The following is a 26213-nucleotide window of genomic DNA, read 5'->3' as shown; positions in this document are numbered from 1 at the left end:
GGAGAAAAGAAAGATGAGAGATGTACAAGATGTTGAGAGGCATAGATAGAGTGGATAGCCAGAGGCTTTTTCCCATGGCAGAAGGTCTGTCATAACTTTAAGGTAATTGGAGGAAGGTTTAGGGGAAATGTCAGAGGTAGGTTCTTTACACAGAGAGTGGTGGGTGTGTGGAATGCACTGCCAGCAGTGGTAGTCGTCAGATACATTAGGGACATTTATGCAACTCTTGGATAGGCATATGGAAGACAGCACAATGAAGGTATCCTTAGAGTAGGAAAAAAGGCAGGCACAACATCAAGGGCTGAAGGGCCTGTACGGTGCTGTACTGTTCTATGTGTTTTCTCTGAATGAATGCACTATGAGGATTAAGGTAAATGAGCTTGTGACATAGTTCAAAATTGGCAAGTATGATGCAGTAGCTGCAAGAGTTCAGGATTAGGAGCAGAATATTCAAGGATATACATCCTATCGGAAAGATAGGCTGGTGGACAGCCAGGTGGGGTTGCCTTTATTAGTAAGAAATGAAATTAGATCAATAGTAAGAAATGAAGTCGGGTCAGATGGTGCAGAATCTGTGTGGGTAGAATTGAGGAACTGCAACGGTAAAAAAAACATAGCTGGAGTTACGTACAGGCCTCCAAACAGTAGTCAGGAGCTGGGGCGCAAGATACACCAAGAGATAGAAAAGATGTGTCGGAAAGACAAAGTTACAGTCATCATGGGGGATTTCAATATACAGGTGGACTGGGAAAATCAGGTTGGTAGTGGATTGCAAGGAAAGGAATTTGTGGAATATCTACGAGATTGCTTTTGAGCAATGTTTGGTAGAGATAACCAGGACATAGGCAAAACTAGATTTAGTGTTGTGCAATGAGGCAGACCTGATAAGGGAGTGGAAGGTGAAGGAACACTTAGGAGGCAGTGATAAAAATTGATTTTGCGATGCAATTTGAGAGGGAGAAGATAGAATCAGAGATAACGATATTACAGCTGTATAAGGGCAGTTATAGAGGTATGAGGGAGGGGCTGGGTAAAATTGACTGGGAGAGGAGCCAAGCAGGAAAGACAGTGGAATAGCAATGAGAATTGTATCTGGGAGTAATTCAGGAGACACAGCAGAAATTCATCCCCAGAAAAAAGAAGCAGCGTACAGGGAGGATGAAGCAACCATGGCTGACATGGGACGTCAGGGATAGCATGAAAGCAAACGAGAAAGCATACATTGTTGCAAAGGGCAGCGGGAAACCAGAAGATTGGGAAGTTGACAAAGACCAACAGAGCAACAAAAAAAAAATAAGAAGGGGGATGATTAAATATGAGGGTAAGCTAACCAGTAATATTAAGGAAGACTATAAGAGTTTCGTCAGATATATAAAGGTCAAAAGAAATGCAAAAGTGGACATTGGATCACTGGAAATGATGCTGGATAGATATTAGTGGGGAACAAGGAAATGGCTGAGGAACTAAATAATTACTTTGCATCAGTCTTCACAGTGGAAGACACAAGTAATATTCCAAACATTCAAGAGAGTGAGGAGACAGAGCTGAGTAGGTGGCCATCACCAAGGAGAAGGTGCTAGAAAACCTGAATGGCCTGAGGGTGGATAAATCACTTGGACCAAATGGACTACATCCCAGAGTTCTAAGGGAAATAGCTGAAGAGTTGTGGAAGTATTTGTGGTGATCTTGCAGGAATTGCTAGGATCAGGGAGGGTCCCAGAGGACTGGAAAATTGCAAACATTACAACACTGTTTAAAAAGGGGGTAAGGCAAAAGATGGAAAATTACAGACTGATTAGTCTAAATTCGGTTGTAGGTAAGATACTGGAATTCATTGTGAAATATTAGATTTCTGAATACTTGGAAGTCTTTGGTAAAATTGGGCAAAGTCAGCATGTTTCATCAAGGGGAGATCATGCCTGACAAATCTGATAGAATTCTTTGATTTGGAGGTGCCAGTGTTGGACTGGGGTGGACAAAGATAAAATTTACACAACACCAGGTTATATTCTAATAGGCTTATTTGGAAGCACTAGCTTTTGAGGTGCTGTCTCTTTATAGGTGGTTGCATACCAAGGCCATAACATTGAGGAAGTAATGAGCTTGTCAGACCAAGGAGAACCGATGCATATTATCTTCAAGTCGGCCTTTGACAAGATGCCGCACAGGAGGCTCCTCTGTAAGATAAGGGCTCATGGTGATAGAGACAAGGTGCTAGCATTGTTAGAAGCCTGGATGTCTGGCAGTAAGCAGAGAGTAGGGATAAAGGGGTCTTTCTCAGGATAGAAGTCAGTGACAAGTGGTGTTCCACAAGACTTAATGTTGGGACCACAACTTTTCACTTTATGCGTGAATGATCTAAATGAAGGAACTGAAGGCATTCTGGCTAAGTTAGCAAAAGATTCAAAGATATGTAGAGGGACAGGTAGCATTGAGGAGGCAGGCAGGCTGCAGAAGGATTTAGACATGTTAGGAGAGTGGGCAAAGAACTGGCAGATGATTAAAACGTGGAAAAGTGTGAGGTCATGCACTTTGGTAGGAACAATAGAGGTATGGACTATATTCTAAATGGGGAGAAAATTCAGAACTGTGAAGTGCAAAGAGAGTTGGGAGTTCTTGCCCAGGATTCTCTCAACGTAAACTTGCAGGTTGAGTTAGTAGTTGGGAAGGCAAATGCAATGATGGCATTAATTTTGAATATAAAAACAGGGATGCTTTGCTGAGGGTCTATAACACTCTGGTCAGACTACGTTTGGAATACTGTGTGGAGTTTTGGGTGCCATATCTCAGAAAGAATGCACTGGCCCTGGAGCATGTTCAAAGGAGGTTCACAAGAATGGTTCTAGGAATGAAAAGTTTAACATCTGAGGAACATTTGAGGACTGTGGGACTATTTGCGAGGGAGTATAGAAGGATATGGGGGGATCTAATTGAAACTTATGCAATACTGAATGCTGGATAGAGTGCATGCTGGGAAATGTTTGGTAGAGAGACTAGGACCTAAGGGTACAGCCTTAGAGTAAAAGTAAGACATTTAGAACAGAGATGAGGAGAAACTTCTTCAGTCAGAGAATGGTGAATCACCTGGTGGAAGCCAGGTCATTAAGTGTATTTAAGACTGAGGTAGATAGGTTCTTGATTGTGAAGGGGATCAAGTGTTATGGGTAGGAAGTGGGAGAATGAGGTTGAGAAACTTATCAAACTTATCAGCCATGACTGAATGGCAGAGCAGAATCGATGGGCTGAATGGCCTAACTTCTGTTCTTGTGCCTTATGGTTTTACACCTCAACCTCCTAAGCTCCAGTGAAAAAAAATGCATTTAATACTGAGGTAGATAGGTTCTTGATTATGAAGGGGATCAAGTATTATGGGTAGAAAGAGGAAGTGGGGTTGAATGGCAGAGCACAATCGATGGGCTGAATGGTCTAACTTCTGCTCTTGTATCTTATGATCTTAAATCTCAACCTCCTAAGCTCCAGTGAAAAAAAACTCCCAGCCCATCTAATCTATTGTTATAACTCAAACCCTCCATTCCCAGCAACATCCTGGTGAACTTTTCTGAGCCTTCTCCAGTTTAATAACTCTTCTCTGCCACGTTACCACTGCATCTCTGTTTGAGCTGCACAAATTTGGATTGCCAGTGCTCATCCAGGTGGACAGTGGCTTTCTAACCATGGCATAAATGCAAGCGGTGCCAACCTATTGTCAGACAGGCAAGTTGTTCAGGAATGCACATTGTAAGATGAGCAGAAATCACATATGAGAGACATTACAAAGGCATGGTAGGTAATAAACAAGGTCATTTAGTTTGGTTTCATCTCAGTGTCTGAGATAATTTTTGCAATTCTGTTTTATTCAGCAATGCTAAATTCATTTTCTTATTGCTGTTTCAGAATGGTTCTACGCATTGCTGTAAATGATTTTACATCCCTATTGCCCTTGAGTGAAAAGTTTGGAGCACCAATAACTGAGTGCAGACAGCTAATGGAATATGCAAAGACTTTGAATTTGGACATCATTGGTGTTAGGTAGGACACATATTTTTGCTTTTTTAAAATTAATTCTTTTTCATGGGAAGTGAGGATTGCTGGCAAAGCCAGCATTGATTGTCTATATGTACGTACCCTTGAATTGACTGGCTCGCTTTTATGATTTTACATCCACCAGGTAAGAGTTTATCAGTGTTATTGTTCCCTCTTCGTAGGAAGATTTGCACCATTTAAAATGATGATGTGCAAGTGATATAAAATTATTTATTTTATTGCCTTGTTACACGAGACCCTACTGTAAAAAGCCAATGACAGGTAAACACTCTTTCTCTCTTAGCATTAAAATTGTGAGGTTAGCTGCCCATTCCCACTACTCTGGCAGGTACCGCATACTCTTTACCCCTGTTATGTTAAGAGTCTTTAAGGCTGCAATAATCTCTAGCTGAACATCACAAGAAACATTTGCATTTATTAATTCAAGCAAGTAGTCAACGTTCTCAAACTGCTGCAGCAGAGTGAGACCTTCCCTCAGGTGAGGTTTACATGGTCACACATGCAATGGCTGTTGTGAAATCGAATTGTGCTCAGTGAAGTCCAGGTCAGAAGTCACATCACACCAGGTTACAGTCCAACAGGATTATGTAAATCACACACTTTCTGAGAACTGCTCCTTTGTTAGGTGGTGAGGTTCAGATCATGCAGCTACTTTATGGCTGTCAGCTGGGCCCAGCATCTTACTCAGTTTGCGATACATCAGAGAGGAATTGCTGGACTTCCTGCACTCAATGCAGATACTGATCACACACTGTAACCTCTCACCCCTTTAACATCCTTTAGTCATGTGTGCCCTACTACTCGGGCTGGATGGCTTCCTCCTGCTGTTCTCCAGAAAGAATACATTTCTCTCGATTTTTACTCCCCCCAACATAAATTTGAGGTGGTTTATGCTGCTTCTTTGATCAGCACTTCCGTGACCGTATACATGCACTAGGATCTTGTACACTCAGTTATTAATCAATCTGCCTACAGCCACATTGACAGCTGATGGAGGTCCATTTAATAGGGGCTGCCAATAAAACTTTTGCCTCTAGAATGTGGCTGCCATCCTGAGCTGGGTGATGACTGAAGAAATGAAAGAGTCACTGGGTGCCTTCTGCACAATGACCATGAGGAAACTTGGATCCAGAAAACTACTTGAGGTCAGGTTCTGGACTCTTGTCTGGAAAATGCAGCCCTATATTTCTGATATGCAGCCCACGTACTGAGAGGAATGTGGAATTCTGAGATAGATGGAGAAGATTAAGGTCAAATACAGTGTGCTATGTTTTGAAATGTGGAAATTTGGTTCAAGATCATTTGAGTTTAGAAATGATATGTGTGGCGAAGAGTTCCAGTTAAACCGTGTGCTGATGCTGAACACATTTATAGAAAATGAATGTCTGTATATTCCTTAGGTGGTGGCATAGTCACTGAACAAGTAATCCAGAACTTCTTACTAATGTTCTGGATATATGGATTTAAATCTCACTCTGTCAGAGAGTGACGTTTGCAGTCAATAAAAATCTGCGATAAAAAAGCTCGGTCTAACGCTGACAATTTAACACTGTTGATTGTTGCAAAACCTATCTAATTCACAAAATCTGGGTAAGGAACCATGCCATGTTTACCTAGCGTGGCCTACATTTATTTCCAAGCCCATGTCAACACTTGAGTAATTAGGGGTGGGCAATAAATACTGGCCAAGCCAGCAACGCTGACATCTCATGAAACAAATTTTAAAAGTCCTGGATTTCAGTTGGAGCTTGATGATATCTCTTCTTTTCACAGTTTTCATGTCGGAAGTGGCTGTATTGATCCAAAGATTTTTGCTCAGGCTGTAGCTGATGCACGCGTTGTCTTTGATATTGGGGTATGTTTTACTTGGAATGTCATTTGAAAGATGAACGAAAATAAATTTTTGATGATACGTTTATGATAAAACTGAAAACAGTTTGTGTCATTTTAGCAATCGGTGCATTTATTTTGTAATGATCGTTTTGCTCCAATTATATTTTAAAAAATCAAACTTTATAACCTCTTGAACTTTGAGACTACCACACTTGGTGGTTGAGATAAAAACAGTCAATTTTACCTTAAAGATAAATCCAGGTGATTATATTGCAGTTGCTGAAACCAGCCAAGGTAAATGAAAGAGTATTAGCAATAGGAAGGGCAACCAACTACAATGACCATCCACTAAATTCATGAACAATGAGGGTTGATATGGAGGTGATGAATCAGCATTGTGATAACCCCATTAACCGTGGTGTATAATTGCATGAGAAACCACAGAAAATCTGATGCTTGATCATTATTTATTATGCCCAAATTGGATACCTATTTCCTATTTTACAGATTCATCTTGGATTTCAGATGTATTTACTTGATATTGGAGGTGGTTTTCCAGGAACTACAGAAGACAAAGTTACATTTGAAGAGGTAGAACAGTTATGATCCCTGCTAATGTTACTAGTGGACAAGCCAAATCCCAAAATGATACCTGGCTTGATTGCTCATATTTTGATCATGCTTTCATTGAAACAGAAGCACGCAAGGCACACAAAGAAAAAGATAAAATTTAACAAACCAAGAAATCCAAACACAATAAAATTTGAAAGATTCAAAACACAGAGCAAAAAAAAGTCCAATTTTTTTACCGTCACTTCACACTTGATCAAGAACCTTTTTCTTCCTATTCAATCTATAGATTTGACTTAACTGCTTCTTCTCACTTCCTGCCCTGTGGATTGTGAAGTCTTTTTCCATAAATACTCCCACAACTGAGAGACTAAACTTTCTTCAACTTTTAATTATTGCAAAATTCTAAACAAACATGGCTGGAATGGATGATTCACAAACTGCACTATTTCGCTGGAGGCATTTACCCTCTTTAACTGCTTTGAACAATATTCTGGTCTAGGATAAACTGCACAAACTTCCAATCCCAATCAGGTCTCCATCAAACTGAACCAAAACATTTGAACGATATCAAAACAAAACTTGCAAAATCTGGATTCTGATGCTTGGTGTTTTCTCTCTTTGGGCGGCACGGTGGCACAATGGTTAGCACTGCTGCCTCACAGCGCCAGAGACCCGGGTTCAATTCCCGACTCGGGCAACTGACTGTGTGGAGTTTGCACGTTCTCCCCGTGTCTGTGTGGGATTCCTCCGGGTGCTCCGGTTTCCTCCCACAGTCCAAAGATGTGCAGGTCAGGTGAATTGGCCATGCTAAATTGCCCGTAGTGTTAGGTATAGGGTAAATGTAGGGGTATGGGTGGGTTGCGCTTCGGCGGGACTTGTTGGGCCGAAGGGCCTGTTTCCACACTGTAAGTAATCTAATCTAATCTCTCGTTGTAAACCTCCTCAGTGTTAGCAAACTCCTATTAATACTGATGAAAAAGTGAGGATTGCAGATGCTGGAGCTCAGAGTCTAGAGTGTGGTGCTGGAAAAGCACAGCAGGTCAGGCAGCATCTAAGGAGCAGGAGAATAGACATTTTGGGCATAATACATCGATTCTCCTGCCTCTCAGATGATGTCTGAACTGCTGTGCTTTTCCAACATCACACTCTCGACTCCTATTAACATTTGGCATCCTTGCACTCGCCTACTCCCTGATGCATTTGCTTTAAAATTCATGGTTTTGGAAAGATTAAATGAATTAATTTGTAAACCTTACACAAAAATATCACTAGTTTAAAATCTAAACACTGCACAAAATACATACATTTAAACATAGAATACAAAGCTTTAAAATAATATTGAAGTTGCATTAATATTCTTTTATTAACATTTGAAACTGAATGTGTGTACACAAGCACATATACACATACATTTGCTCTTTTAAACTTCACATTACCCTCTGTTTTCAGCTCCATTTACCCTTTTACTCTTGAATTAATCTTCAAAGTTTTTTCTGAGTAGTCTACGGTGAGTTCATGTTTTATTGTCAAGAAGGGATCAGGGACTTTAGAAAGCCTGAGAAGAAGGGGAGGCACAGCAAGGTTTAGGAGGCTAAAGTGAAAGGGGAAGGAATGTCCTGGGAGAGGGGAACCTCAACTGGAATACAGCAGCCACTAGTGGAGATTACACCCTTCCTTCCCATTTTTATAGCTGGGATGATAAAATGGTGGGCTTGCCTTCTTCGTTGCATCTTTCTCAGCCTTACTTTGTATTACAGCAGGTCTGTATACAGACATTTAATTTGGCTAGTGATTGCTTTGTGAGGGAACAGGCTGCACGATGCTCCACCTTCCCAAAGCATTCCACTTGACGGGCAGGGGGGCTGTGACTGAGTAGAAAGTCAGATCGTTTACCATCGTCCTATTTTACATGTGCCTCCCAGGTGCAAATATGCCAGTAGCATGGCGGTACAATTCACTGGGAAGCGTTGGGGTCTCAGCAGATTTGAAAGAGCAGGAGGCCAAGACCGGAAACTGCGAAGTAAATATGGCAAATTACTTGCCAGTTATCATTTTCTGAGACTCTGTTCGTCCTGTGGGTTAGACAATGGAAAACTAAACATCATCTGATTGATTCAGAAACAACACATTCTGATACAAGTGTACTGAAATGTGCTAACTGTTTGGAATACTTTAATTAATGGTTAATAAATGGTCCGTGCAGGTTATTCCTATCAGTGGCCAAGACTCTGCTCACTATCATCATAAAAACTAGGCTTGGGGGTGCCTAGTCTACTTAAACAGGTTTCAGTAAGAAAAAGTAGATGTGTTATTAGTTAAAATAAGTTGGAGACTGGTTATATTGTTTGATGAATTCTTTACTGGAATGAACCGGGAGGCCTGGCTTCAAGACCCAGCTGCTCCAGAGGCATGTCATAATGCTGGAACATTCATGCATTAGGCATTTCATTGTAAAATTAATATTTTGACTGCATGAAATTAATTGTTTTTTCAATTGAACTTCCAATTCAATCATTAGGTATAAAAGAAATATTTGTTTCCACATGACTTAATGCAACTAAAATTAGAATGAATTACCATTGTAACTAAATCCTCACAGACAGTACCTTTTTTTTAAACCCAAAAAGAGAATTTGAATATATTGCAATTGGAACTTAGCAATTATACACCAGTTAACAGGAGTCTTTTTCCATCACCCCTCTCCCATCCCTGCCCCTACAACCTAATTCTTTTTACTTTATGCTAATTGGCCCAACCTAATTTTGGCATTCCATTCAAACAACTATTTGAATGTGCCAGTTTGCATATTCTGTTTCACAGGATTATGACCATAACATATTTATCCAAAGTAAAGAATAATATGCTGTTTTAAATTGAAGGCGGTGTCAAATTTATGGCACTTCATTTGAAACTGAGCTTCAAAAATTTATTGAAAGTAAAATTGGCCTTTTTTTTGATGCGTCCAAATTTTTTGACCTTAAAGGCTGCTGTAAAAATACACTTTCAATCATGAAATTTTACACCTAACATATCCATAAGTTCCGCTATCTTCTAAATTATTTTTCTTGCCCTTATTTACTCAAAAGAAATGAGTGCAGATGACGTTAGGGAATAGGTGTGTGCAAATGCATTTAACAAATTATTCCAGATTCAATTTGTTCAGTGATGTTTTTTGAGCTGTTCATGGTCAAATACATAAAATTCTATGCTAAACATAATAAAATGTGGCATTAGGTACTGGTTGAAGCGGATAAATACTCATTCTGCAGAAATAAAGGCAGCTGTGTGTTAATACAAGGACATTGTACACTGTATAAACTTGTTTGTGTACCACAATGATTTTATTTGCGAACACCTCCATTTAAGACAACAATTAAAGAGCTATAGAACCCAATGGATTGACATTTCACTGGCAAATATTTTTTGATCAACCTAATCAAAGGTATAATTGCACATCTATCCAAAACAACAGGTCATAATCTTATCACATTAGAGCATCACCATTTAGGATTTACACTAAGGTCACTAATGTAACCTCACTACTTAATAAATGAGGTAGAGAGAAATCAGAGTGTGATAGGTCATTTAGCCCGACAACAATAGTGGGGTCAATGCTGGAGTCCATTATAAAAAGATTTAATAATGGAGCACTTGGTAAACAGCGACTGGATTGGAAGGGGAGAACATGCTTTTATTGGATGTAACTTGCAAAGTTAATAAGGGGGAGCCAGTGTATGTGATTTAATTGGAATTACATGATACCTTATTGAAAGCCTACTGTACGAGATTAGCAAGTAAAATTAAAATGCATGGGGTTGGAGTATAATGTAACACATGGATAGTGAACTGGTTGACAAACAGGAGGAATAAGTTGGTCTTTTTCTGAATACCAGTCATAGCCCACTGGTCACATACATGGATCAGTACTAGGACCACCAGCTATTCGCAATATATTAACGATTTAGATGAAGGAACTAAATGTAATATCTCCAAGCTTGCAGATGACACAAAGTTGAGTGGGAAGTTGCAGAAATGCTTCAGTGTGATTTGGACATGTTCAGTGAGTTGGTAAATGCATGGCAGATGAAGGAGAATGTGGGCAAATGTAAGGTTATTCACACTGGTAATAAAAACAGGAAGGCAGATCGTTATTTGAATGTTGATAGATTGGAAAAGAGGGAAGTGCCACAAGACTTGGGTGTTCTTGTACACCAGTTGCTGAAAGTAAGCCTGCAGGCACAGCCAGATAAAGAAGGCAAGTGAGATGTTGGCCTGAGCAATAGGGTTAGAGTCCACAAGCAGGGATGTCTTGCGGCAATCTTACATGGTCTTGGTAAGACTACACCTGGAGTATTGTTTGCACTTTTGGTCTCATTATGTGAAAAAGAAGGTTGTGACTATGGCTGTGAGTGTAACAAAGTTTACCAGGTGGATTCCTGTGATGGCAGTAATGGGTGGCACAGAGACTCAGTGGGTTAGTGCTGCTCCAACAGTGCCAGGGATGCAGGTTCAATTCCAGACTTGGGTGACTGGCTGTTTGGAGTTTGCACATTCTCCCAGTGTTTCCTCCGGTGCACCAGTTTCAGCTCATAATTCAAAAGTTATAAGGTTAGTTGGATTGGCTATGCTAAATTGCCCAGTGTTCGGGGCAGGTGAATTAACCATGGGAAATGCCGGGTTAGAAGAACAGGAGTGGGGGGGCTTGTCTGGGTGGGACAATCTTTAGAGGGCCAGCATGGATTAAATGGGCTAAATGGCCTGCTTTCACAATGTAGGGATAATAAGATCTCTGAGCAGACTGATAAAAACCCTTTGGAGGCTTATCTGATGTCTTGGCCTGTTTGCACTTCCTTTTGCCTCCTGTGACCGAGTACGGCCTCAGCAGATTAAATAATATAAATAGAGTTAAACTGAGGATACAAATATTTCTGCCATGCCTCCTGAAAGGAACTGGTCACCTGCCCTTTCAACCAGTCTCTGATAGAACCATTCTTTTGTAGGCAATTCCAAAGAATTGTAGATAATTCGATTCCATTCCTGTTCAGTACCTTTAAGAATGACTAATTACTGAGATGTGTAATCTGTAGATTCAGCCATATACGGGGCATGAAGGGTTGGGGAGACGGATTGTTTGAAGATTTCTCTCCTCCCAGATACTTCATCCTCACAGTGCATATTCTCAGCAAGGTTTCTCAATCTCTCAATGTGGTCGTTGTCATCTTGAATGAGCCTTCTCCATTTTAGTCAGTTAAAAGCCAGAGTCTTCGATGAGTCAATGAGTATTTTCCGTCTCATTGCAGAGCCTTTGAGGGCATCCATATCTCTGCTTCAACAGGGTCAAACACTCCTTATCATGGCTACATCAAACTGACCCTGCCTGTCTTTTATTACCCTTTTCATAGCCTGAGGTGAACTTGCAACTGGTAGTGTTCTCATATATCTGCTGGTGAATTTCTGCACTGCATGTTGTAGATGGTATATACTCTATGGCAGAGAGTCCATGTTTCAGGGAGTAGGCGACTGTGGAGGTGATGCCTATCGAACAGGATACTTTGTTCTACATGCTGTCACGCTTCTTGAGAGTTGGTGGAGCTGTACTCATCCAGGCAAGTGGGGAATATTCCATCACATTCATGACTTGTATCTTGTCCATGAAAGACAGGCTTTGGGGAGTCAGAAGTACGTCACAGAGGCAGTATTCTTAGGCTCTGATCTGCTCTTGTAGCCACTGCATTTATTGAGGTAGTCCAGTCTATTAAAAGGAAACACAGTGCCTCTCTAATCTATGCAGTATATCCCTTGACAGCGAGTTTCATCCGTTCAAAAGCAGCTTCTTATAAAACAGAATGACTATAGGACAGAAGGAGGTCACTCAGCTTGTGTTGCATGTGTTTGCTTACTATAAGAACAATTCAGTGAACCCCTAACTTTTTTTTTTCATTTAGCCCTGCAAATTTTTATTTTCTCCAGCAAAACGTGGCATAGTCTCAACATTTGGAGACAACTTTGTTTGTGTCGGTAGTTGATTATTGGCAGTTTTAGGTCAGTTTTATTTAAGGAATTCCCAGCAATATTAATGCAGTATGTTTCTTGTCGTGCAGGTTGCACCTTTGTCCTGCTCCCATTATTGGCTGTGACACAAAATAACAGCTTAAAGGTCATTTCTGTGCTCGTAAGAGATCATTCTGAAAAGCAATGTCGCACTTTGTCAAATAATATTAATTATGAATGATGCAATACATTAATCCATTATCCTTCATTACATTCCATGAAAACTTCATTTATGCTATCCCTATTAATTTGCTTAAAGCCAACAGATTTAAGAACATGTTCTTCTCCACTGTTATCATACTTATGAACAGGCCTCTCACATATTAGAGTTAATTTTTCTGTGTACCTTCTCCCTCTCTATAATGCTATGTGCTGCATTCTGCTCTACTATCCTGATGTACTTATGTAAGGTACGATTTGTATGGCTCGCATGCAGAACAGTAATTTTCACAGTGCCTCGGTATGTGACAATAATAAATTAAATCAAACTAAATTAAATCCTGCTTTGGAGATGCTGGTGTTGGACTGGGGTATACAAAGTTAAAACAAATCACACCACACCAGGTTTTGGTCCAACAGGTTTAATTGAAAGCACGAGCTTTTGGAGCGCTGCTCCTTTATCCACAACCACGTGATGAAGCAGCAGTGCTCCGAAAGCTAGTGCTTCCAATTAAACCTGTTTGACTATAACCTGGTATCATGTGATTTTTGAATTAAATCCAAACGCTAGTTATCTGACCATAATCTCTCATTCTTTTCCTTGTTTTAGATAGCAGCAGAGATCAATCCTGCATTGGATATTTATTTTCCTGACAAAACTGAAGTGCAGATAATCGCTGAACCAGGCCGGTATTATGTGACCTCATCTTTCACACTGGTTGTGAATATCATCGCTAGAAAAATTGTTGAAAAGTCTCAACCCAACTTCAATGGTAATTTTCATCTTCATCAAAAGATGAAAATTTCAGGATCATAGAATCATTGAATCCTTAGTATGGAAACAGGCCCTTTGGCCCAATAAGTTCACATCAACCCTCCAAAGATTAACCCACGGAGACCCTCCCCTATTATCCTATATTTATCTCTGACTAATGCACCTAACCTACACATCCCTGAACACCTGGACAATTTAGCTGATTCACCTAACCTGCACATTTTTGGATTGGGGGAGGAAACCAGAGCACCCAGAGGAATCCCATGCAGACACAGGGAGAACATGTGGAGTATGCACAGACTCCTGAGGCTGGAATCAAAACCATGTCCCTGGCGCTCTCAGGCAGCAGTGCTAACCACTGAGCCATACTGCCAGGATCTGTGCAAATGTCTCCATCTCTGAGTTAGTGAGTTTTGGGAGAGATCTAACTTACTTACCTAATATTTAGAAATAAACACAGAAATTGCTGGAAACACAAAGGAGGTCTGGTAACATCAGTGGAAGAAATCACAGTTAACAATTTGGGTCCACTGACCTTTCTCCAGGAAGTAAACTAAATACAATAGGGAAAAGAGTCGATCAAGGGTGAGGATTCCTATGTACAAATAACTCATCTCCTCACTCCCCAAGGCTTGTCCACCATCCACAAGAGTACAATGGAACTCACCCCACTTTCTTAAATGAGTGCAGCTCAAACACCACCAAAGAAGTTTGACACTATTCAGGACAAAACATCCCGCTTGATCAGCGTAACATCCACTTTCTCTGCCACTGATGCTCAGTGGCACAGTGTGCACCATCTACAAGATGCACTGCAGAGATTCACTAAAGCTTCTTAGTCAGCACTTTCAAAACCCACAACCACTTCTAACTAGAAGGATGAGGTACCAAATACACAGGACCACCACCTGAAAATTCTTCTCTAAAGGCTTTTACCATCAACCTTGGCAATATATCACAATTCCTTCAATGTTGCTGGATCAGAATCCTGGAACACCCTCTCTAATAGCATTCTTGGTATATCTTGACACATGGACTGCAGTGGTTCAAGAAGGTAGTCTACTACCACCTCAAGAGCAACTAGAGCAATAAATCTTACCCCCCTCCCAGATTCCCATTGATTACAGTTTTGCTCGGGCCCCCTCATGTCACACTCAGTCAAATGCAGTCTTGATGTCAAGAGTTGTCAGCCTTGCCTCACTTCTGGAATTCAGCATATCAATTGATAATGGAAAGTAGGGAAATGGTGGAGCTGTAATTATGTAGTTGTCTTCACTGAAGAAGACTTCTCAAAGATACTTGAAAATGAAGCTTGAACGGGAGGGAGCAAGCTCTCTACAAGAGAGAACAAATGGTCAGAAAGCAACAAGAAAACTGAAAAGACCAGTGGACTAGGTGCCTGCTTTCTAGGACGACTGTAAAATCTCAGCTGAGGTAGTGAATGTATGGATTTTAATCTTAGGTTTAATCAAAATTCCTTATGTTCTGGAAGGATGCCACCAGATTGGGACATATTTCATGTAACATCTCTGTTCAAGAAAAAAGGTAGCCATTGCCTAACATCCCTTGGGGAATTGCTGAATTCCATTATTAAGGAGATTATAGCAACTGACAGAACTCATAACATGATCAACATAGCTCTGTAAAAGGAAGATTCTTTTTTTTTAAATGGAAGCACCTCACGAGGTGAATACAAAAGGAATCCAAAGATTAGCTGTTCTTGCTCATAATAAAAGGGACAAACAGATGGATTTTATTGTCTCATTATTTTACCATATTTTTCACTATAAAATTCAAGTGAAAAGTTTCCATTGTCACCATAATCCAGTGCCATTAAAAACAGTTTAAGAATAACAAAAAAAAATGATATCCTTAAAGGGAGTCCATTATCCTTCTGCCACTGCTTTGCTAGTGGCGTCAGTGCACTGCTCCACAGGCACCATCTTTTGCCACTGGGCTGATGTTGCCTCAATTAATGCAGCTGATGTTCGGCTGTGTCCTTGCTCCTCTGCCAGATGCCCCCTAGACACTGCTGCTACAGACCCGCTTCGAGCTCACCAGCCACCCCGATGCCACTGCCACAGTCACTTTTGCATGAATAAAGAATTGAGTGGACATCAGTATAAGAAGAAAAGAATCATATTTACGATAACCTGCATTCCTGAACCCAACACCCGTTCTCTGAACCTTGACTTCTGACCATCCACCTGCTCCCTCTGACCCAGCAAATTTCTCAAACCTCCGCCGTCTTGACCTTCCATCCCTATGGGCCCTCCTCCAAAACCTCACATTGACCATATGTCTCATCCCATCTTCCTCAACTCAATCTAACTCACTGCCACTGTACCCAATACCGCCAAACACTTCACCAACCCATCCAGCTGCCAACCTGCCATTCCACCATCATGCCATCTCACCAATTCACATTCATTCACTAACACACTGGAAAATTGTTTAAATATCCCAAAGTATTTGAATATGCTGGTGATTGAACCAATACCAGAATATGCCATCTAGTGCCATAAGGGAGCAGGCTTGGTTTCCTTGACGAAGGAGGATGCTGATACTTGGTCTGCTCCACATTTCTGAAGAGGCTGGATTCAGAAGTCTTGGTCAGAAATGCAGTGCCTCATAGTGGAAATCAGTAACAAAGGATAGCAATCTGATTATAAAATTGGTCAGGCTCTTACTCCTTGATTGTTGTTCAGTAACTTATTTTATGTGTTTTCTGAAAGACAGGATCAGACTAGCATCTGATGCACCCAGCATAAAATTATATAGCAAAGAATGGGGCCATTCACGCCATTGGAGTCTGTGCTGGCATTTTAATTAGTTTCATTCCACACTGTTCTTTTCTTCATAACCCTACAATTCTTTTCTTTACAAGTATTTATTCAATTTTTTTTGTCAAACTAACAATGAAAATTGTTTCCCCCACCCTTTCAAACTGTACACACCAGTTGAATGTAGCCTGTAGTAATTCGCATGAAAAGACGTGTCAGCTGAGGGTAAGAGTTTGCACTGTTTGTGAAGCGCAACATCAAAATGAACCAATGGAGTACTCTTCCACTTAAGTGTTACTGTCATTAAATCTTTCTAGTTCACAATCCATGCAGCCCATGTAAACAATGACAACTAAGAAGTGATGCTGCATCCTGGCAGCACTGAAGCAGACAATTCCTTCCAGAAATGGAAAATATTAGAAACTAAAATAAAATCAGGCACCTGTTCTACCAATTACCTTTCCTGAATGTGCGAGACAAGGTGGCACAAATGTCAACAAAGAAGAACTTTCTTCTTTACCTTCATAATCCTTTTTGACCATCACAATGGCAATTTAGAAATCTATTTGTGAGTCTTTCAATAAGTCTTCAATTCTTTTTTCCTTAGATGAGGAGGCCGGGAATGAGAAGACCATGATGTATTATTTAAATGATGGTCTGTATGGTTCTTTCTGTACCTTTGAAAAGTATCGTGCCCTATTGAAGCCAATCGTCTATAAAGTAAGAGTTTTAGAAAAGACTTTTATAATATAAGCATTGTATAATATAAGAATGATGTTTTATTGTTGTAAATTGTTGCAATCTACTGAAGATCAATTATTTCTACTTATTTAGCACCAACAAGAAGTGAACAAAAATATGTTCGAAGACTTAGGTTATTAGAAGATTCTTAAAAGAGATTAAAAATAGAGAGATTGGGAAATTTGTGCTGTTTTTTGAGGAACGTTGAAAGCTTAAGTCCAAGGCAGCTGAAGTTCCAGCTGAGAATATTGGAAGAATTAAAATCAGACTTATGTAAGGAAGTTAGAATCAGAGGAGCTCAGAGATCAGTGAGGGATGCAAAGCTGGATGGTTACAGAAATGAGGAAGAATGGGGCCATTGAAGAATTTGAAAACAATGATGAAGATTTTAAAATCAAAACATTACTGGACTAGGTATCAATGTAGGCCCAGTGTGAAAGATGAACAGGAGGCTGAGTGTTGAAATAGCTCACATTTACAGAGCGTGGAAGTAACCAGCTAGGGCAGTGTTAAAATAGTCAAGAGAACAAGGATATGGATGGTGGTTGCAGTAGAAGATGAGCTGGTCCAGTGCAGAAATAGACCTCTGAGGTTGTGCTGGATCACATATAGGACCATAGAAATAACATACAAAAATATTGCATTGTAGAAGCTTTCCTGATATTTAGGAATATTTTTCAGAGGACAATTTAAAAGCTGTGATAATGGGAGTAAGGGTAGAGGTTAGTCCTAACCCTAAAACTATTCAAGATTAATTGAAATTACTTCATTAATTGGTTGCCAGAAAATGCACTCTGATATAAAGGGAATATTTGAAGTAGGAAATATTCATTCTTAAGAAGGAAGGAAAGCTTTATTCGTTGACACATATGTCAGAGAAGGAGTCAATAACGTGACCATGGGGATCCAAGATGGTAGCATCCTGTTAGGATCACGTTTGCTGGTCTCCATGCTGCAACATCGACATGACAGAGCCAGAACCCATCCCAAACACTTAATTGTGAGAAAAATCATAGTAAAGGAGCTAGAAACCTGAAAAAAATCTACTTACCTATGATCTTGCAGCTGGAAATTGCCAAAGAAAGGAAGAAGCTTTCCTTGGGCCGGGGCCATGGTCTAGCACACTGAAGTAGCAGGCCTGCTTACTCACTAGACCCTGGTTGAGAAGCTAGCTAAATCTCGAGGTCCTGAGGAAGCAGATTCAGGAAAGAAATTGAAGAGAACTGGCTCCTGTATCTGCTATGCTGCAAGACTTGGGGGAAAAAGGAGCAATGAGCTTGAGCGCCAGGCTGCAGGGGTAGAGCCAGAGACTGACTCATCCAAGAGCTGCACTGAAGCCCTGGAAACACAGGTCCATGGTTGTTGGATCTGGCAGATGATCTCGAAAACAGAGGCAGAAGAAAGAACCTGTGCGTTTTTGGCATACCGGAGGGTACGGAATGTGAGCAGCCGGCAGAGCTCTTCAAGAAGTGTTTTCTGGAATTTCTTGGGTTGAAGATTGAAAAGGGTAGGAAAACAATTGAGAGAGCCCACCAGATTGCAGCACGAAAAGCAGGTGTGGATCAGTGCCCACGCTCTGTCCTGGTAAGGTTCCATCATGATAAAGACAAGCAAGGGAGGGATCAGAGGGCATTGGAGATGGCGGCTCCAGGGTCATGTTTTTTCAGGACTTCTCAGCATCAGTGGTCTGGAAAAGGAAGTCCTAGGTTGGCATCAAGAGGAGATTGAGAGAACTTGGCATCCAGCATTCTTTAAGATATTCAGCAGTGCCTCGGATCAATCATAATGGATTCATACATTTGTTCAACTCATCAGAGAAAGCGAAGAACTTTGTGGATACATTGGCTTAAGCCAAACAGCTGAATAGGCGTAGAGGACAGAGCTGTTCGGGTTTGCTTTTTTTTAAACAAGGGGTTGGTGGAGTCTCCTTTCTGGTAATAAGTTGCGTGAAATGATGTCCGGGGCAGATAGAGAATTTATCTTTAATTTCTATGTTAAGGGAATGGTGACATATTTATTTTTAGTTTACTTATTTATAGTACTAACCTTGCTCTTGGGTGTTTTTTTGGTCTCTACTGGGCGGTTGGTATATGTGGAGTGATCCTAACTGGTAGAAGTTGAGAGGGCAGTTGGGATGGTTAGTCGGATTGTAGGATCTGTAAAAGTACCCCCTTTGATTGGGGGGTAAATTCGTCCAATCAGTGTCTTTGGCAATATTTTGTTTTTCTGTTTTTGCTGTACATAGTTTTTGTAAGTTTTGTCAATTATTTTAGTCTGTGTAGTTTTGGGGTTCTGTGGATTCTTTTGCATTTAAGCTCATCAAACTGCAGTTCGAGTTCTTCCTCTCTGGAGTAGATGGTGGCCATTTTAGTTAGTATGAAACTCCCATTTAAATTATTAGAGTGCATTAAAAGGCGCACACTGGAAATTTGTAATCCTTAAAACTTTGATACATGGGGAAGAATACATTATCTTAAATGTTTATTGTCCCTCGGCCCATCTCCTTAAGTTCTTGATAGACACTTTCTAGACTAGTTAACCTTGCATCTCAACATATCATCATAGGAGGGGGTTTCAATTGTCTCATAGACCTTATGGTAGACAGATTGCCCAAAGGCCCACAGTATCTTCTTTGCAATCTAAAAACTTAAGGGATTCACGTGCTGAATTGAGGTTGGTAGATATTGGTATACTCCCTTCACCGTACCGACAGGGACTTTACGTTCCTTTTGAACCCACGTAAATGCCATACCAGGATTGATCTTTTTCTGACCCTCGCAGCACATCTGGACATGGTGGCGTCATGTACAACTGGCAATATCACGATTTCCAATCATGCCCCTGTGTATTCAATGGATAGAAGTAAAGATATGGTGGTAGACTTGAGGCACTGGCAACTGGACCCCTTCATCCTCAAGGATACAAGTTTATTGAATTATTTTCTACTGAGTTCAGGACGTTTATAGATATTAATTCAGGCTCAGCTAGTAGCCCAATCATTCTTTGGGAAACAGCTAATGACGTTGCTAGGTGGTTGGTTATTTCCTATTCAGCTAGTAAGAAACGAAAGATGGGCAAGCCGCAACGTTTGATCGAGACATGTCTGAAAGTAGTTGAAAAGGCATACTTTGACAGACACTCCGGTGGTTAAACTGCAGAGAATCATGGTGCTTCAGTCTACGCTGAACTCCATATTCTCACGGACAGCCAACAGGGAGCTTACATTTACAAGTCAAAGGCTGTTTGAGCATAGGGGTCAGCCAGGCAAGTACCTCGCATACCTTGCTAGGAAAAACAGTGGCTCCCTCAAGCCATTACTTCAATCAGAGAGGACACTGAAAATTTGACTTTCGATCCTAAAAGGATTAATCCAACATTCTGGAATGTTTACTCTTAATTACACCAGTCTGAAAGCTGTGAGTGGGTGGGTTAGGATGGAGTCTTTTTTTAAAGAGTGTAGACATTCCGGGAGTGAGCCCTGAACAAGAGTCTCTCCTCAATGCCCCATTGTCAGAGGAAGGGGTGCAGGAGGCTGTGAGGCTGCTCCAGAATGGGAAGGCACCGGGTCCTGACAGTCTCCCCAATGAGTTTTCTAAGGCTTCTATAAGTACATTGTCAGGGTCTATGTTTAACGACTCTCATACTCGTGGCCACCTCCCACGACCTCTAAGTGTAGCAAACATCTCTCTCATTCTTAAAAAAGGGAAGGACCTGGAGGATTGTGTTTCCTACAGACCCATTTTGCCCTGAATGTTGACTTCAAAATTCTATCCCAGACTCTGGCATTAAGGTTAAAAACGGGACTGCCCTCCATCATTAAGGAGGACCCAGTCAGGGTTCATAAAGGATTGCACATCAACGGATAATGTCAGGAGATTACTTAACATGATTTGTGTATGTCAACAGCAATCAGTACAGGGATTGGTGATCTCCTTTGATGCTGAAAAGGCATTTGACAAGGTTGAGTGGCCATATCTTTTTCATACATCGAAACAGTTTAGCCTGGGAGAGACCTTCATTAGGTGGGTAGAGGTTTTGTATCGTGATCCTCTTGTCACAGTCCTCACCAATGGTGTACGGTCAAGCAATTTTAATAATTGTAGGAGCATTTGACAGGGCTATCCTTTGTCACCATTGCTTTTCACTTTGGTGATCAAATTGCTGGCGGATGCAATACGCAGGGATCCCAATATAACCGCTCTAGAAGTGGGGATGAAGTCACATAAGATCGCACTGTATACAGATGACATTCTTGTCTGCATATCAAACCCAACAGTCTTGGTGCCACACATGATACAATGCATCAATTTATCTGGTGGCTTCTCAGGTTGTAAGATCAATTTTGCAAAGTCAGAGACCATGCCCTCGGTCTCCTGAGAGTGTCTGATCCTGAAGACGGATCTTGGTTCCCCTTTAGAGGGTCACAGGAGGGCTTTCTTAACTCGGGTATACTTAATTCTCCCGTTTTTGATCGGCTATTTAAAGCCAATTTTGCACATTTATTCGACAAAATCAAGCAGGACCTTCGTAAATGGTAAGCACTTCCAATCTCTTGGATAGGTCAGATAGCCATCATTTAACTGAACATTCTGCCCCGCCTGTTGTTTCCTATGTGAATGCTTCCTCTGCTTTTTACTAAGTAAATATTTAGAAGACGAAACAACTATTTTAATTCTATTAAGTGATATCGCAAGCGGCCCCTAATTAAATTGACTAAATTGCAGTTACTTTACAGATTGGGAGGAGTGGGCCTCCCAAATATCAAAAACTATCAGTTAAGCTCGTTGCTATCTTACTTGAATGATTGATTGAGGGTTCACCCAGGCCCACTTTGGTTGGACATTGAAGCATCTCAGGCAAGATGCCCTCTGATTAGCCTGCTGTTCTTTGACAAAAATGAGGAAAGTTAAGGAAGATTGCCAGAGCCCAACAGTCATCAATACGGTCAAGGTGTGGAAGGCAATGTGACAGGGTGAGGGTTATTTTGCCACTGCATCATTTTTGGCACTAATAGTTGGCAATTTTGATGAATAAGGGGAGACCTTATCGGAGCATATCAGATCGGCAGGGTAAACATGAAGAGGTTCTTCCACGTTGTGAGAGTGTCTAGGACCAGAAGGTTGAATCTCAGAGTAAGGAGTCGTAATTTAAGTCAAAAACGAGGAAGAATTTTTTTTCTGTCAGAGGATGGTGAATCTATGGAAAGGTTTACCACACAGGTCAAGATTAGATTGTTAAGTGTATTTCAAGTCTGATCCAGACAGATTTTTGATCAGAAAGGAAATCTAGAGTTATGGGCACAAGGTAGGAAAGTAGAGCTGAGGATCATCAGTTCAGCCACGGACATGCTGAATGATGCAGGGACTAAATGGACAGAATGGCTCACTTCTGCTTCTCAAGCCTTTTGCATTCAACAACGATGGACAAAGGAACCTGGGTACAAAATACTTCAGGGCAAGAACGCAGTATGCAAGGATAGAGTCACAGGATCATACAGCATGGAAACAGTCCTTTCAGTCCAACTAGTCCATGCTCACTATATTCCCAAACTAAACTACTCCCACCGGTCTGCGCTTGGTCCATATCATGTTCTTACCTGAAAAACTTCTAAACACTGTATTATATCTGCACACATCACCTCCTCTGGAAGTTCATTTTCTGTAGAAAAGAATTGCCTCTCATGTCTTTTTAAAATATTTCTTCTCTCACCTTTAAAATAATCCCCCTCATCTTGAAATCCCCCTTCATATAGAAAAGAAACCTGCCATTCACCTTATCTGTACCCCTCATTATTTTATCAACCTTTCTCATTTCATTCAACTCCCTATGATCCAATGAAAGAAGTCCCAGCCTATCCATATAACTCAAGCTCTCCATTCTCAGCAGCATCCTGGCAAATGTCTTCTGAACCCTCTACAGCTTAATAATATCCCTCGTATAAAAGGGTGACCAGACTGGACACAATACTCCAGAAAAGATCTCACCAACCACCGACATCCTGTGCAACTGCAACATAATGTTCCACCTTCTATACTTAAAGGTCTCAGCAATGAAAGCAAGCGTGCTAAATGCCTTCTTAATCACCCTATCTATATGTGAAAATGAATCATGATAATCTGAACAATGAACAGATACTGGGACATTAAAAAAATTCTGGAGTATTCAGGAGATAGGAGAATGCTCTCAAGTGACATGGGGCCTAATGCAAAGTTGAGCTCAGCTGGGAAACAGCCTTCGCCATCTGTATTTAGCTTTGTAACTTAAACATGCTCATACAGTGATTAACAAAGGAATGAGAACCCATAAATTTATAGCAATGAGAAAGGAAATAGCAATGACCCACACATACAGGATCTTGTCTTTGCGTGCTGATGCAAAATGGGTGATAGTCAATCAGCCTTACATTTTACATCTCTCCACATTATTTTTCCATTCACCTCCCCACAAATTACATTTTTAAGAAAGTTGACCTGGTATTTATTTCTCACAGAAACACTCCCTGGACCAAAAGCTGTATAACACCAGCATTTGGGGACCCACCTGTGATGCATGGGATCATATTTCCAGTGCCTGGATGCTGCCTGAACTGGAGATTGGAGACTGGTTGCTCTTTAAAGACAATGGAGCATACACCATCAGCATCTCAACCATGTTCAATGGTTTTCATGCAGCCCCAACGCACTATGCAATATCAGAGGAGGCCTGGTAAGGAAAAGAGAATGTAACTCCATAAATTTACAAACTGTGATGCTGGACATTACATTACATCTTATTGTTGCGATATATTGCAAATAGATTCCTTTGCACAGTTTATTTACACAGACATGTTTAGTGATATTTGGGATTTAATCTGTGAAATTTTCTATACAGGGAAACCCTTCAGAATATAAAGAAAGAAATATAATCTCCAGTGGAAGAACAGGATGATGTAGACACTCAACATCTGGTCATCAGACAATAAGATTTAGGATTGAAGCAGCCACTTAGTCCATCATTGCTGCTTTATCACTTATTGCGATCAAGACTAATCAGATAATCCTTAACTCCATTTGCCTGCTTTTTCCCTAAAATCCTTGTCTCTCTTACTGACTAAAATTTGTCTTTCCCAGCCTTCAACACTCTTAATGATCCAGCCTGTGATAAAGAATTCCACAAATTTACTCCCCTCTGACAAAACAAATTCCTCCTCATCCCTGTCTTAAATGTATGTCCCATAGTCTGAGATGATGCCCTCTGTTCCCGGAATCTCCAACAAGGGAAAACAACCTTTTTACATTTCCCGTGTCAAGTCAGCTAAAGAACTTTGTTTAAATAAGGCCTCCACTCCTCCTAATCTCCAATAAGTACAGACTCAATATACTCAATCTGTGACCCTTCCATACCTGCAATAAGCGTAGTGAATGTCTGCACTGCCTCCAATGCCATGGTATATTTCCTTAGATAAGGGTATCAAAACGGTTCAGAGTATTCTAGGTGTGATCTGCAACATTTTAACAAGAATTCTCTCTTTTGAAAGTGATGCATATCCCTTTAATCATCAATATGAATTATGAAAATAATTCCTCCAACATTTACATAGAACAGTACAGCACAGAATAGGCCCTTCAGCCCACGATGTTGTGCTGACCACTGATCCTCATGTATGCACCCTCAAATTTCTATGACCATATACATGTCCAGGAGTTTCTTAAATGCCCCCAATGACCCTGCCTCCACAACTGCTGCTGGCAACGCATTCCATGCTCTCACAACTCTGTGTAAAGAATCCGCCTCTGACATCCCCTCTATACTTTCCTCCAACCAGCATTTGTATAAACATACAACCTTAGCTTGGCTTTAATTTACACCTTGTTGATATACTGTGATGGATTAAATTGCTAACAATCAATGTTAAATGTTTAGCTTCTTTGTTATGACAATTTTTCACTTTCCGAGTTATACCATCCAGATGAATCGTCAGAAAGCCAGAAAAGCAGTTCTAAAAATAAATTTTCTTCTGCTACACTGTTTGGTTTTCAAAATTAAATGTATGTTAATGGACACTCAAGTTAATTTAATGGGATAATTTAATCATCAACAAACTAATGGTAAGAATTATGCTTTCTCCAACACTTTCCCAGCTTAGTATATGCTTGTCTTCTATTACATTGTAAGGTAAAAGTGACTATTTTAATCGTCAAGCATTCAATTCCAAGATTTTACTAAATGTTTAAAATTTATCATTTATCATCATTTAAAGAAACACTTGTGCAAGACTGTGCTTGTGTCAATAGGATAGTACTGTGCATTTTCCTACTCCCCATAGTGCGCTGTATATTAATCATAATCTAAATCTACGAGGTGATTCGTAACCTGTTGACCAACTGAAGTAAAGATTCCAATAACTTATTGTTCCCATAATTTCTTGTATTACATCATGTCATTAAAGAAAGTATTCTGCATCTGTTTTATACAAATCATAGTGTTAAAATTGGCAAAACAAATATTCATGTTTGCACATTTTTTGCTGCTTGTCATATTTATGAAGGCTTTATGAGATGATTTCTAAAATCTGGTACATATTTTAGCTCCAGAAAAGCAAATGTGCCTCAGTTCCACACAGAAACCTTGTGCTTTGGGCTCAGACAGGAGGATCATGTTGTTAGGTTTTCATTAGGTAACAATGTTGTTATCTAAATTTTACTCATTTTTCTTTCCTTTGTGGGCATTAATGGGAAATAAGGAAATAAAAGAGGATTTGAATAAGTACTTTGATTTCATATTCACAGTAAAAACACAAAATGCTATTCAAGAGTAGTGGAAATTTAGAGGGAAATTAAAACATCCATCGTCATCAGATAAAACGTAACAGGTTAACTATTGGATATTAAGCTGCCACATCCCTTGGATCTGACGACCTACATTCTAGACTCTTAAAAGAAGTGACTGCTGACGTAGTGGATGCATTAGTAATCTTCCAAAATTCTCTGAAAAGGTTCTCTCAGATTAGAAAATTGCAAATGTATCATCTCTATTATAGGTCATTTAGCCCAATGTCTGTCATTGAGACATACTAGAATTCCAAATTAAAGTTGTAGCAGTAGAACATTTAGAAAATTAGAAATAGTCAATACAGCTTTATGAAAGGGAGTCATACTTGACGGATTGATCTGAATTCTTGTAGTGCTGGGACCTCAACTGTTCAATCTAAGTTAATAATTTGAATGATAGAACCAACTTTATTGTACCCATAGTTTCTGATGATGCGAGAAAAG

The 26213-nt window shown here is 40.3% G+C and overlaps 1 protein-coding gene across 1 annotated transcript in view; it reads left to right on the top strand.

Annotated features, from left to right (window-relative positions):
• The window catches only part of LOC132815923 (antizyme inhibitor 2-like), a 63119-nt gene extending 39144 nt beyond the window's left edge, over nt 1-23975 (top strand). Inside the window, exons 4-10 of the mRNA XM_060825298.1 lie at nt 3895-4029; nt 5818-5899; nt 6385-6468; nt 13271-13433; nt 16826-16938; nt 23450-23664; nt 23830-23975. Of these exons, the coding sequence (XP_060681281.1) occupies nt 3895-4029; nt 5818-5899; nt 6385-6468; nt 13271-13433; nt 16826-16938; nt 23450-23664; nt 23830-23863 (826 nt within the window). The 3' untranslated portion in view covers nt 23864-23975. The remainder of the gene's footprint in view (nt 1-3894; nt 4030-5817; nt 5900-6384; nt 6469-13270; nt 13434-16825; nt 16939-23449; nt 23665-23829) is intronic.
• The last annotated feature ends 2238 nt before the right edge of the window (nt 23976-26213 follow it).

Source organism: Hemiscyllium ocellatum, chromosome 5 (assembly GCF_020745735.1).
Source record: "Hemiscyllium ocellatum isolate sHemOce1 chromosome 5, sHemOce1.pat.X.cur, whole genome shotgun sequence".
Taxonomy (NCBI): domain Eukaryota; kingdom Metazoa; phylum Chordata; class Chondrichthyes; order Orectolobiformes; family Hemiscylliidae; genus Hemiscyllium; species Hemiscyllium ocellatum.
This window is presented reverse-complemented; position numbering and strand designations above follow the sequence as displayed.